At 37.3% G+C, this 14,110-nt stretch overlaps 1 protein-coding gene across 2 annotated transcripts in view; it reads left to right on the forward strand.

Moving 5' to 3' along the window:
- Positions 1-14,110, forward strand: part of LOC136025348 (tetraspanin-11-like) — a 108,967-nt gene that overhangs the window by 75,027 nt on the left and 19,830 nt on the right. For both annotated transcript variants that reach the window (XM_065701278.1, XM_065701280.1), the window contains exon 3: positions 13,528-13,719. In XM_065701278.1, coding sequence (XP_065557350.1) covers positions 13,528-13,719 — 192 coding nt within the window. The remainder of the gene's footprint in view (positions 1-13,527; positions 13,720-14,110) is intronic.

A 14,110-nucleotide genomic window follows, 5' to 3' on the forward strand; every position in this document is an offset into this window, starting at 1 on the left:
TCAACTGGCTGCAAAGTCAATTTAGTCCCTTCTTTCGATACTATTTTATTGTTGTTTTTTCAACGCTGAGGAACAGCCTTTGATCATGTGATTACTGATGGATAGTGAAGAAACAAAACCAAAGTGTTGTTTTCGCAACACTTTAGTCGGCGAAGCCGGACAAAGGTTGCCGCAACACTTCACGTTGCCCGGGCAACGTAGGTCTAGTTTCTGCTCGTTTTGAGTTTGACTCGATTATTTATTGTAATTTCTCTTCGTTTTAGGTTTAATTTTTCCATTGATGCTGATTTGTGGGAGCTGTATGCTTGGTAGATTATTTGATTCTATTTTGTTCATTTTTGGTTTAATGGAGTTCTTAACTTTGTTTGAAAAACTTATTTTGTGGATTTTTTTTTAATTGGTTGAGGAAAAGGGGCATGTTTGATCCATGATCTCCAAAAAGGCTAAACATATTAAGGTAAATTTTCAGGGAAAGTTAAAGGGAAGCTGAACTGGATAAAAACGCGATATGTGAATGAAGTATGTAAAATTTTTTTATCAAAAATGTCACAGGAACAGTTTAGGGTATTGATTTAAAACTCTCACGGCCTTTTGAGGGGGCTGCTCTGAACCAACAGTAATATACTATGTGCATACTACTAAACTACTACCGCTACAACTACTACGGCTATTGCTACTTCTACTGCTGCTGCTGCTGCTACTATGGCTGTGGCTATTAAGATAAAACTCTCAGGGAATGTTGAGGGGGGTGTTGGACTGAATCAATGCATACTATGTGCATGCAGGTTGTCTTAAGAGTGTATCTTCATGAGTACTACCGCTACTACCAATATATTGTCATTGCTACTAATACTGCCATCACTATTACTGCTATACCTGCTCCTGCTACTACTACTACTACAATTATTATTATAATTGCTACTACTACTGCCAATACTATTACTACTACAACTGCTCCTGCTACTACTACAACTACTTATACTACTACTACTACTACTACTACTACTACTACTACTACTACTACTACTACTACTACTACTACTACTACTACTACTACTACTACTACTACTACTACTACTACAACTACTTCTATTACTACTACTACTACTACTTAAAAACATAATAGCCCGCCTGAGGCTCTAAGCGGGGAAGCCTATTAGGCATGGGTCACTTGTTCGCCTGTGAGTCCAAACTAATTCAGTGCCCCGTTTTGCGTAAAAATCCAGTCGACATTGTCTGTCATTATCCAACCCAAAAATCTCGACCATCCCTTAGTTCTATGGCTATCTACCTTAGTTCTGTCTTAGGGTGGATAGATGGATGATAGAGTATCTACCAACAAGTGAAAATGACATTTAGCCATGGCTTAATGCCAATTTGATTTTAATTCAGCTTGATTTTGGTTTTGACTTTTATTGACGAGTTGTGCCAGCTTCAGGTTAAGGTCTGAAACTTTTTTAGACCTCTTTTGTATTATGGGTATCGTCTTCTACTTTACATGCCTATTGTGGGTACTGGTGTTTTGTATTTGTGTCTGATTTTTTTTATGGTGAATTTTTCTTATCTATCACATCATCTGCTTTTAAGTAATTAAAATTTTACATTTAGCTTATTCAGGGTTTAATATAAATCTTGATTTCGGTTTAACCTGTCGTTCAGATCAATATAAATGTTTACAATCAGATCATTACTCGTAGCATTTGCGTAACGAACAAAATCTCCAGGAGACGAAAAAGTAATTATGAGTATCCTAGCTTGCTTTAATGGCCGAGGAAGTGAGTTTTCTTATCCTGACCAATTAAAACTCTGTCTTCTATGAAAATGGTCAAACCCATGTGTGCTGGCAGGAGGAGGGTGTACTGTCTCCAATGAGAAACAAGAATAAGTTTTAGAAAATGTATAAAAATACGAAAATTGAAAATATTCTATTCAAATCTTGATAAAAAAAAATAACTCCTCTTGTAGCAATAGTAGCATATCCTCTTGAAATTTCATGGTGAGGCTCGTGGTTAAACCTGTTCATTTTTGCAACTGCTAAAAGAAAATACTTCTGACTGTTACTATAGAAGTGGGGATTTTAGAGATATTTTTTTTACGTTAATCAACCATAGTAAAGCGTCCGTCTTATAACTTTTCACCCACATTTTGTCCTTGATGCATGTTTTCTTTTTTAGCCCTCGCTGTGGGCTATTACCCTCAACGTATTATTATCTTCATTTCTCTTATTGAAATTTAAATTGTTACTGTTTGATAGTACTCCTGTGTCTTTAAGATCCAGGGCATATATAAACTAAAAAAAATAGGTTGGCCTTTCCTTCTCCTAGTAGAAGGTTCACTCCTAATAATAATGGTAACCTTTTTCTCGTGACCGCCTCTAAATTAATTATTCACCGATAGATTGAATATAATAATAATGCATCCCATTTGTGTTTATCGTCATTTTCCATGGTATTTAAAAAAAGCCTCTTCTCTCCTCTGGATCCTGTTTCTTCTTAAGCTTCTTCCCAGTCTAGTTACAGGGAGAGGTTTAAGGATTGGCAGTCTGACTGGATTGCATTTGTTGTGGCTTTCTTAGTAGTTGATAAGGGTGGGTCAAAAGTTGGCAAAGCTGAGTCCATAAGACGTTACAAGCCTGCAGGAAATTCGCGTTTTTTTTTTTTTTTTTTAGAAAAGGGAGATATTGCTCCCAAAAGGTAGTTGAGTCGTGAGAATTCACCATTATATCCAACATGTCCAAGCATCCATTTGAAGAGGTCTCAGATTCCTATACGTATCCATGAAATTTTACCATATTTTCCGAAAAATTTGGTAACGATTACGTATTTATTGTTTTGATTGTTTGTTGTTTTTTTTTCTGTAGGAGTTACCATATCCACGTTTTAGTCGTAGAATATCGAGAAAGAGATTATTTTAATCAAAATTAAAAGTTGTAAGATATGAAAAAAAAGTTTTACAACAGAAAAATGTCGACTTCTACCATTGTGTATTACAAATCAGAATATTTTGCATAAACATGGCCAAAAGGGTGTCGATTTAATACCCAGTCGATTCGAAAACGGAGCAATTCTGTTTCTTTATTTAACAAGTCATGCTGCTACGCAGAGGAACATTCCCTCTTAAACATCTGTTCCGTCAATACATAAAAAGGGTTAACATAGCCGATTATTACAAAGCTTCAATTAGCACTGGTGATTTATTTGAATCTTCACGAAATTGTATGCATTGGTGAGGTTTTAGGCGATTATCCCCTTCCTTGTTAAATAGCTCCCTGCATAAAAAGCCCCCTCTAAAAATCCCCCGCTGAAAATACACTCCTCCCCCAGAAGATATCCCCCAGAAAATACACCGCCGTGGAAAGTACCCTTCCCTTCGAAAATACATCCTCGTTGAAAGTAAATTATTGTCGAAATTTTACTCCCTACCGAAAATTTCCCCTGACAATCCCCTGCAGGAAACTCCCCCGCGAAAAATGTCCGTATGTTTCCCAATAACAAATACTAGGTATGCACTCAAAATTTCAAACTTAAAAACGCACTTAAACCTCTACAATGGGCTCTCTGATTGTTTTGTAGTTTGGGAAGGAGGGAGATACGTGAAGGAGTGTATTTTAATTCCCAAATATCCCAGCTCTCATTGAGCCATCAGATATATACATAATTGGTTCTAAGGGAGAGACGAGAAGGGGGTGGAGGTACATAACCCCCAGGACCGTAGCCAGTATTTTCTTGGGGGAGGTGAGGTACATAAGAATTAAAAAAAAAACGCATCGAAAATGATAAATTGACATCTACTCCCTTAGGATTTCTCGGAATATTTCTAATCTTTGCTGTTATTATGAAAGTAAATTGTAGTAATAAATACCAAAATGAACGTAGTTTATTTTGTATAGGAGGGGGGCTGTTCCTTCATCATCCATGCCTCCACTTAATAGTCGCAGAAACTTTGGAGGGTGCTCATTAGATCAGAAATTTAGAGTTCGAGTCCTTTTTTTGTAAGTCGAAAGTGATTGGAGACCAACCAGCCAAAGGGAGGGGGAGCATTTCCCAGGAAGGTATTTTCTGATGGAGTATTTCCGTTTGGGTATTTTTGGTGGATTTTCAGGGGATTATTTTCAGTGGGGGGTTATTTTTCGCAGGGGGTTCTTTTCGAGGAGGGGGTATTTTCTGTGGGGCGTATTTTCCGCGGGGATATTTTCCGTCGGGTATTTTTAAGGGGGGAGTAAATGCCAGCCACCCATTGGTGCTTATGTGTGCATCAGCTATTAGAGAGTGGGTTAAAGGGACAATTTTGAGGTTGGGGAGAGGTTTCTCAAGCCTAAAAGGTGTGGTTTTAGGTTTTCATTTTGTAACTTTCATTTTGTAACTTTTTGTGCCTTGCGATGGGTATAGAAAGATAAGGAAGAAGTGAAGAAGCCTTTACGCTAAAGTTTTTTACTCTTTTAAAAAGTAAAGTTGAGAGAAAGAGTCAAACTTTAGCGTAAAGAGCAGGGCGTTGAGGAGGGAGCAGCCCCTTTCATATACGAAGTAATTTCTGTTCGTTTTGAGTTTTAATGTCGCTCCTTACTTCCAGTTAAAAAAAACTTGTTTCTTTATTTAATAAGTATATTAAACTGACAATCCACAGTTATTCCCTGTTCTTTTTTGTTTTTCAGTAAAGTGCTTTTGTTTTAGTTGTTTAGTTTGTTTAGTTGTTTAGTTGTTTAGTTGTTTAGTTTGTTTAGTTGTTGCTACTTTTGTTTTTTATTACTAGTGTCATGGGCAGGGCAATTGCTGACTAAGAAAAGAACGATGTTGGCACAATGCATTATTTTTTTAGACCAGGGCACTTCGTATCGAAAAAGCTGTCGAAGGAACTTTAAAAGGGTCTCATTCGATTGGAAATTGAAGAGGCTATTGCCTTTTTTAATAGTCAAAAATTATTGGAGGGCAACTAATTGCCCCAAAATTGCCCCACCATTGCCCCAAAAACATTAAATCAAAATTTTAATATAACCACTTTGTTCAACGTAGTTGTAAGCTCTCAAAATTATGTATTTGAGGATGACAACCCCCCTACAGCCCTCAGGGCAAGCGTTGTAATTTATGTCCTGGAAGCATATAAGATTTTCTGTTGAAAGCGTTGTCGTAGAAACTTTGAAAAGAGCTTATTTGATTCGAAATTGACAGTACTAGTGCCCTTTTTAATAGCCGGAAGTGATTGGAGGGCAACTAACTCTCCTCCCAAGCCCACCATTTCCCCCAAGACTTCTAATCAAAGTTTTGAGATAGCCACATCTTTCAACGTAGTTGAAAGGTCCGGAAATTATGTCTTTGAGGATGACACACCCTCCACAGTCTTAAGAGCGAATGTTGTAAGTTATGCTCCGGGGGTATATAAGGTTTTTTGTAGAAAATGTTGTCGTAAAAACTTCAAAAAGGGCTCATTTGATTGGAAATTGAGGGGGCTAGTGCCCTTATTAAAAAATCAAAGGTGATCGAAAGCGAATGCCAACCACGTCCTTCGTTTCCCCTAACACGTCCAATCATCATTTTGATATAGCCATTTTGTTCAACGTAGTTGAAGGATCCGGAAATTCTGTCTTTGAGGGGTTCTTATAGAAAGCGTTGTCGTAGAAACTTCAAAAAGGGCCCATCCGATTAAAAATTGAGAGGGCTAGTGCACATTTTAACAGTCGAAAGTAATTGGAAGGAGAACCACCGCCCACGCCTATTATTTCCCCAAAGACATCCCGATGAATATTTTGATATAGCCATTTTGTTCAACCTAGTTTAAGGGTCCAGAAATTATGTCTTTAAGGATGACAACCCCCCTTCCATAGTCCTCAGGGCTAAGGTTCTGAGTTATACCTTTGGGGCATATAAGGTTTTTGTAGAAAGTGCTGTCACAGAAACTTAAAAAAGGAATCATTTGATTGGAAATCGAGAAGACTAGTGCTCTTTTTATTATTCGAAAGTGATCAGAGGGCAAATGACCCCCCACGCCTATCATTTCCTCAAAAACTTCCAATTAAGGCTTGGAGATAGCCATTTTGTTCAACGTATTTGAAAGGTCCGGAAATTATGTCTTTGAGAATAAGAGATCCCCCCAGCCTTATGGGCAAGGGCTGTAAGTTATGCCCTTGGGGCATATACGTTTGTTTTATAGAAAGCATTGTCATATAAACTTTGGACGGGGTTTATTGGATTGGTAATCAGAAGCTCTACTGCTCTTTTTAAGAGATAAAGTGATCGAAGGGTAGCTATCCCCCCCACACACGTCGTATTATCTCAAAATGCATGTAATAGATGTTGTCAGATAGCCATTTTATTCAAAATAGTCTAAACTTTATCCAACAAGCCTTTTAGGATTGAAACAAACCCCAGAGCCTAGGGGCAAGGATTGTAAGTCATACCCAAGGCGTATTTAAGGTTTTATAGAAGGGATGCTTGTATAAACTTTGAAAGAGGCTCATTTAGTTATAAATTGGAAGTTTTAATTTCCTTTTAAAAGCCAAAAGTGATGGAGGGCATATAGCCCCCCCCCCTGACTACCCCTAATCACCAAACGAATCTGATTAAAATTGTGAGATAGAACTTCTGCTCAAAATAGTCCAAAGAACTAAAACAACGACTCAGGGGTTGACACAACTCCACAGTGCCCTGGGGGTAGGGTTATAAGTCATGGCCTTGGGTCGCATAAGCTTTTTATGGAATGGGTGGTCGCGTAAACTTCAGATGGTGTCCATTTGATTTGAAATCGAAAGTTATAGTACTCTTTTTAAGAGTCAAAAGTGATTTGAGAGCAGTCATCCCCCCCCATGCTCACCATTCCCCCAAAGACATCCAAGCGAAATTCGGGATAGCAATTTTGTTCATTGTAGTTGAAGAGTCCGGAAATGATGTCTTATAGGAAGACAACCCCACCCGCAAGGCACTCATGGCAAGGGTTGTATCTATGGCCCGGGGCCATATAAGGTTATTTACTGCTAAAGTCTTTTACTGTTTTAAAAAGAAGAATTGAGAGAAAGAGTCAAACTTTAGCGTAAAGAGCGGGGCGTTGATGAGGAAGCAGCCTCTTTCATATACGAAGTAATTTCTGTGCGTTTTAAGTTTTAATGTCGCTCCTTACTTTCAGTTAAAAAAACTTGTTTATTTTATTTAATTGTTCATAGAGCTACTGCGTCCATGTCTCTTCTTAAGCTCTTTAATATATTTAACTTCCTCCATCCCATTATTTAAGGATCTATACTTTCTGTGTCCCCCCCCCCGCACCTTGAATAGCTTGTCCAGGTTTGCATCTTGGCATCTCCCGTGATGAATCAGAGAAAATTGAATCCATTCAAAAAAGAGCCCTTAGAATAACTTTTTAAGAAGCTAAAGTACCATACTCGCTCCTTCTAAAGAAAGCCAAGGTGGAAACTCTTGAGCAGAGGAGAAGAGCATTGGGCCTCTGTTTTACAAAACAAAATGCAATAATAAACCTTTACACGGAAAATATTTTCCCGAAAGACACTCCCAACTCAGACATCACCTGCCACGTACTGTTTCTAAACCCGTTTCTATCTTGCCCCCCATCCGTTGCTTTACCTCCAGGTTAAAATAAACCTTTGTCCCATTCATTACTGATAAGATAAACGGCTAATTTTTCTCTTTCTTTTTATGGCACTTGGTATTGACCAAGTGACATATAGCGATCGCAAATTCTGTCGGTCTGTCGACCTGTCTGTCGGTCTGTCTTTCTGTCGGTCTGTCCCGGTTTGCTACTTTAGGCACTTCAAGGTAAGCCAGGACAATGAAATTTGGCTGGCATATCAGGAACTGGGCCAGAGTAAATGAAAAATAGTTGTTTTCCCGATTTGACCACCTGTGGGTGAGTGGGGGGCCGGTTAATTCGGAAAAAATAGAAAAAATGAAGTATTTTTAACTTACGATTGGGTAATGGGATCTTAATGAAATTTGATGTTTGAAAGGATATCGTGCCTCAGAGCTTTTACTCTAAATCCCGGCCAGATCCGGGATTCCCAATCCCCCCAGATTGGGGGGAGTTGGACGGGGGACCTAAAATCTTAGAAAACGCTTAGAGAGGAGGGATCCGGATAAAACTTGGTGGGAAAAACAAGCAAAAGTCCTATATACTTTATTGACATAACCGGAACGGATTTGCTCTGTTTGGGGAAGTTGGGGGGGAAGGTTGATTCGGAAAAATTAGAAAAAATGAGGTATTTTTAACTTATGATGGAGTGATCGGATCTTAATGAAATTTGAATTTTGGAAGGATATCGTGCCTCAGAGCTCTTATTCTAAATTCCGACTGGATCCGGTGACATTGGGGGGAATTGAGGAGGGAACCTAAAAGCTTGGAAAACGCTTAGAGTCTATGGATTGGGATGAAACTTGGTGGTAAAAATAAGCACAAGTCCTAGATATGGGATTGGCATAACCAGAACGGATATGCTCTCTTTGGGGGAGTTGGGGGAGGAGGGTTAATTCTAAAAAAATAGAAAAAATGTGGTATTTTTAACTTATGAAAGAGTGATCATATCTTAATGAAATTTTATATTTAGAAGGACCTCGAAACTCAATCTCTTATTTTAAATCCCGACCGGATCCAGTGTCATTAGGGGGGGGGGACCTGAAATCTTGGAAAACCTTAAAACGGAGAGATCAGGATGAAACTTCGTGGAAAGAATAAACACAAGTCCAAGACAGGTGACTAACATAACCGGACCGGATCTGCTCTCTTTGGTTGAGTTGGGGGGGGGATTAATTTGGAAAAATTAAAAAAAAATCAGGTATTTTTAACTTTCGAACAGATGATCAGATCTTTATGAAATTTGATATCTAGAAGGATCTTGTGCTTTAGAACTCTCATTTTACGACCAGATACGGCGACATTGAAGGGAGTTAGGGGGGACCGGAATTCTTGGAAAATGTGAAAATCAAGGTATCTTACGAATAAGTGATCGGATCTTAATGAAACTTGATATATAGAAGAATCTTATGACTCAGATGCTCCATTTTCAATTCGAATCGGATCCGGGGACAAAGAGGGTTGGAGGGGGAAACAAAAATCTTGGAAACCGGAAATCTTGGAAAACACTTAGAGTGGAGAGATCGGGATTAAACTTGATGGGAAGAATAAGCACAAGTTATAGATACGAGATATACATAATTGGTGCAGATCCGTTCTCATTGGGGAAGCTGGGGGTTGTTAATTTGGAAAAATTAGAAAAATTGAGGTGTTCTTAACTTAAGAACGGGTAACCGGATCTTAATGAAATTTGATATTTATAAGGAACTCATGTCTCAGAGCTCTTATTTCAAATCCCGACCAGATCTGTTGACATTTGGGGAGTAGGAAGGGGAACTGGAAATCTTGGAAAACGCTTATAAATGTCCTAAATACGTGATTGACGTAACCGGACTGGATCCGCTCTCTTTGGGGGAGTTAGGTGGTGGAGTTCAGTGCTTTAGCGAGTTTCATTCTTCTGGACGTACTAGGACGATGCAAATTGGTAAGAGTGTCAGGGAGCTGTACAAATTGACATGATAGAGCCGTTTTCCCTGATTTGACCATCTGGGGGGCTGAAGGGAGAGAAAAAATTGAGGTATTTTTAACATACGAGTGGGTGATCGGACCTTAATGAATTTTGATATGTAGAAGGACCTCGTGACTCAGAGCTCTTATTTTAAATCCCAATCGGCATTAAGCCTCTGATTTTCCTTAACTTACGAAGGAGTGATTGGATCTTAATGAAATTTGAATTTTGGAAGGATATCGTGTCTCAGAGCCCTTATTCTAAATCCCGACTGGATCCGGTGATATTGGGGGGAATTGAGGAGGGAACCTAAAATCTTGGAAAACGCTTAGAGTGGATGGATCAGGATGAAACTTGGTGGGAAAAATAAGCACAAGTCCTAGATATCGGATCTTAAAGCAATATATTTATCTTTTAAAGCAATCTATTGATTCTTAGAATTTTGCAAGAGCTCATATCATATGAGCTCTTGGCTCTTGGCTCTTCCGACCTCATCACTAGTGCCATATGAGCTCTTAGCTCTTGTTTTGGTACTAGTGATACCCAAGTTTTATGTTCGTTTGATCCCCCCCCCTTTTATATTTTCTCTTTTCATCCTTTTTAACGTATATCTTATTTCACTCCTTTTTAGTTTTCTTAGTTTTTACCATTTGAGCTCTTTGACATTTTGCCGCTTTGTATTTTTGACTAATGAATGGTTTTTCCATTCTGATATTGTTGTTTTTGGCATTGTTTTGCCAATTTTTAAATTGTTTGCTTTATTTATAATTTTCTTATGACTCCGAAATGCAAATTTGGCCCTTTGGGGCTTGAGATAGACATTTTTGAAGTAAATATCTTATCTATTCCCTTGCTCCCGGACTCTGTGGACTTGTGTCAGCCTGTGGGGGGTTGTCAAAGCCTTGTTACATAATCGTTGGACTATTTTTTGAACAAATGTCTATCGCAAAATTTCTATCAGATGCATTTGGAGAAAATGCAACGCATATATGTGTGTGCGAAGGGGGGGGGGGGGGTGTGGCTGCCCTCAAATCACTTTGACTTTTAAAAGGGACACTAGCACTTTGGATTTTCAATCCAATTAGCCCTCTCCGAAGTTTATACGACCACCCTTTCTATAATAACCTTATAAACCCCAAGGGGATAAGTTACAATGTTTGCCCTGAGGGTTTGGGGGGACGGTGCCATCCTCAAATATATATAATTCCCGGACTGATTAAATACGCTAAAAGAAATGACAGTCTGGAAATTTTTATCAGATATGTAAATGACGAATATGGGGGGCCGCTTGCCCTCCCATCACTTGCGATTATTAAGAAGGATACCAGTCCTTTCAATTTCCAATCGAATGAACCTTTTTTGAAGTTTATATGACAACCCCTACTATACAAAGTGCCCTGGTTAAAACAATAACAAGAATAAATAATACTTTGTGCCCTCGTCGCTCTCTACTTAGGTAGTGCTATTGCGCTCCCTATGAAGGGGAAATATCCAAAGTATCAAAAAAGATATTTTGGCCCAAGCATTATAGATTCCTTAAGAAGTGCTTCAAATTAATGAGATTATCATTCAGACATATATATATATATATATATATATATATATATATATACATACACACACATATATATGTATATATATATATATATATATATATATATATATATATATATATATATATATATATATATATATATATATATATATATATATATATATATATATATATATATATATATACGCCCCGCTCTTTACGCTAAAGTTTTTTACTGTTTTAAAATGAGGAGTTAAGAGACAAAGTCAAACTTTAGTGTAAAGAGTGGGGCGTTGAGAAGGAAAAGCCCCTTTCATATACGGAGTAATTTCTGTTCGTTTTAAGTTTTAATGTCGCTCCTTATTTTCATTTAAAAAACTTGTTTTTTTATTTAATCTTTGACATATGATAACTTGCGATTCCATTTAACTTCCTTCTGCTTTTGTTTTGTTTATTAAAATATGCATAATGATATGATTTTGAATTTAAAACATCTTGGTGCAGAGTGTGCCCTTGGAAACATGGATTTTCTAAAGTAGTTTCGACGCTTTAGCCAGATAGCTACTTTGTAATTTTGCCAGATGGCATTTCAGCTTTACCTTGAATATAATTTCTAAAAATAGCTGGATTTTTAATGCATAATTTTTATGGCTACCCAAAAAACCATAGTTGTAAATTTAGTTTTAATTTTTTTTTATGCTTCAATCCAGTTTTAATTTTTAAAAAACTTAAATTCAGTTTTATTTAACCTTTTCGATTTTCATCGACATTTGGTTTGATGGATCACGCGTAGAAAAGTTTGGGGAGATAGTAAAGGTGGTACAACATAAGATGGGTGTTTTATAATGAAAGTTTATGTGTTTTTGGAATGGCAATTGGATATTTGTAAGTAACAACAAGATACTGTTCAAATCATACAAATTAAACTTACAAATTAGTGTCTAGAAGAATTTTTCACACTATTGGGAAAAAATGCCATCACATGACGTAGTAAGCCCTCGGGAGCTCAGGGGAGGGGGGGCTAGATATAAGGTATTTATAGTTTTGACCAGATTGGTCATTTCACATTTTCTTTTTGACATGGTTTTGACACTTTTTGGGTCCAAGTGTTTGTATTTGGTATACAGAGGGCCGAAAGAGGGACTTCGTTGCTGTACAATATTTGTGCTACTGAAGCTAGTCCAACCCAAGAATTCTATGACAATTGCTTCGTCACGGTCACTTGTAGACGAAAACAAGACAACGAAGAATTACTCCGAAGAAAATGAAAAATTTTCTTTTATTTTAGCTAGAAGACTAAAATCTCTGATTTAAACTAGACATATTTCATGGTAGAACTCCCGTGAAAATGAAGCTTTAGTTTTTTTTTAGATTTGACCCCGAAGTTCTAAATATCATGCAAGTTTTCATATGCTAATTGCTTTTATATATCGAGATTAATTGCTATTACATGTTCGAAATCCACACAAAAAGAAGACTCAGCTAAAGTATTTTTTTTCTTTTTATTAATGCCGTTTTTAGAATTCAACATGAATTGGCGATGTACTTGCTGGTTTTTATTACGAACAGCTATGGTTTTTTGTGACCCTCAGTTATGAGGACTAGGGATATCATAAATTTAAATACTCTAAACAGGATGCGACTTGCTCTGATGGAAAAACAAGAGCCACGAAATATTGCTTATGTTTCTCCAATAGAAATAGAATGTTGGTAAGACCAGGCCGTCAGGGCCGTATCCAGGATTTTTGTTCAGAGGTAGTGGGGAATTATTTTGAAGGGTGGTATTTTACAAAAAAGATTAAACACGAAAATTTCATTTATATGCAATTTTGTTACATTTTTACGAGTTGGTCAAATATTTCGGGGGAGTTCAAACCCCCTTTCTGCCTGGTAGAACCTTGCAGAACGTATTCCCATCTCATTTTTTCTTTGATCTTTATCAGGGCAGTATCCAGAATTTTTTCGAGGGTGTTTTAGACAAGTATTTTTTGGGGGGAGGGGGGAGGGGAAGGGTGCACAAAAACCCTCGAAAAAAATTGTTTATTTCCATGTTTGCTACGTTTTTACGAGTCACCCAAACTTTTAGGGGGGAGTGTTCAAACACTCTAATCCCCCCTGGAAACGTCCTTTGTCTTTATTGCTAAGATTCGAAGATTTTCATCAGAAGTAACAAATTTAAGTCGTTTAGAAGGACCTTTTCAGGGTCCCATCCCTACTGTTACAAGAAAAACAATCCACTGAACTCCTGCCCGCAGCTACTGTGGAAACGTACAACACTTTATAGCTTTTAATTATGCTGTATAAACATTTAACAGTTCCTTTCTATGCATCATACTTTATGAGAACCTTATTCTGCAGCCTTTATTTCAGTGAAGGATTTTATTTTTATTATAATTTAAAGCTTTTCTTTAAATGGCTTGTCTCTCGCAACATTTGCAATCATTGGCATCAATCATTACAGTCATTTTATTTTCAGGGATTAGGTGGCTTCTTATTAGCAACTGGTTTGTGGTCATTACTGGATCCTAATATTCCCTTAGATTTACAAGCATCACCGAGTCTAGCTCTCGCAACATTTGCAATCATTAGCACTGGTGCAACTCTAGTTTTTGTCGGTTTTCTGGCTTGTATTGGGGTCATCAAAGAAGTAAAAGTAGCTGTATGCATAGTAAGTTCTTTTGTCATTTTTGAATTATTCATCAACTAAAACAATAATTAATTAATTCTAACGGCATGTACCTCATTTACAATTCAAGAGGTTAGTTTGTTTATTTCCTAATTCAATTTTGAAACAAACCGGAGCTCTGTTATACGGCATTTGAATCGAAGCTGACTCAAGTTGAAACAGCGGAAGATTTAGAATTATTTAGATTTAAAATTATAAGATTTAGAAGATTTATAATTAGAATTAGAATTATAATTGATTCAAAAATGGGGGATTTGGAATATTTTTACGTACTTGTTTCTCTTTGGCCTAACATTTTGCTTTTTTATTTATTGTGTCGTCTTGTGAAGCATACTCGAAACGGCAAAGTTCAGCATCCTGTACCTCGATTGCG

This window comes from Artemia franciscana, chromosome 3, assembly GCF_032884065.1.
Source record: "Artemia franciscana chromosome 3, ASM3288406v1, whole genome shotgun sequence".
In the NCBI taxonomy this organism is placed as follows: domain Eukaryota; kingdom Metazoa; phylum Arthropoda; class Branchiopoda; order Anostraca; family Artemiidae; genus Artemia; species Artemia franciscana.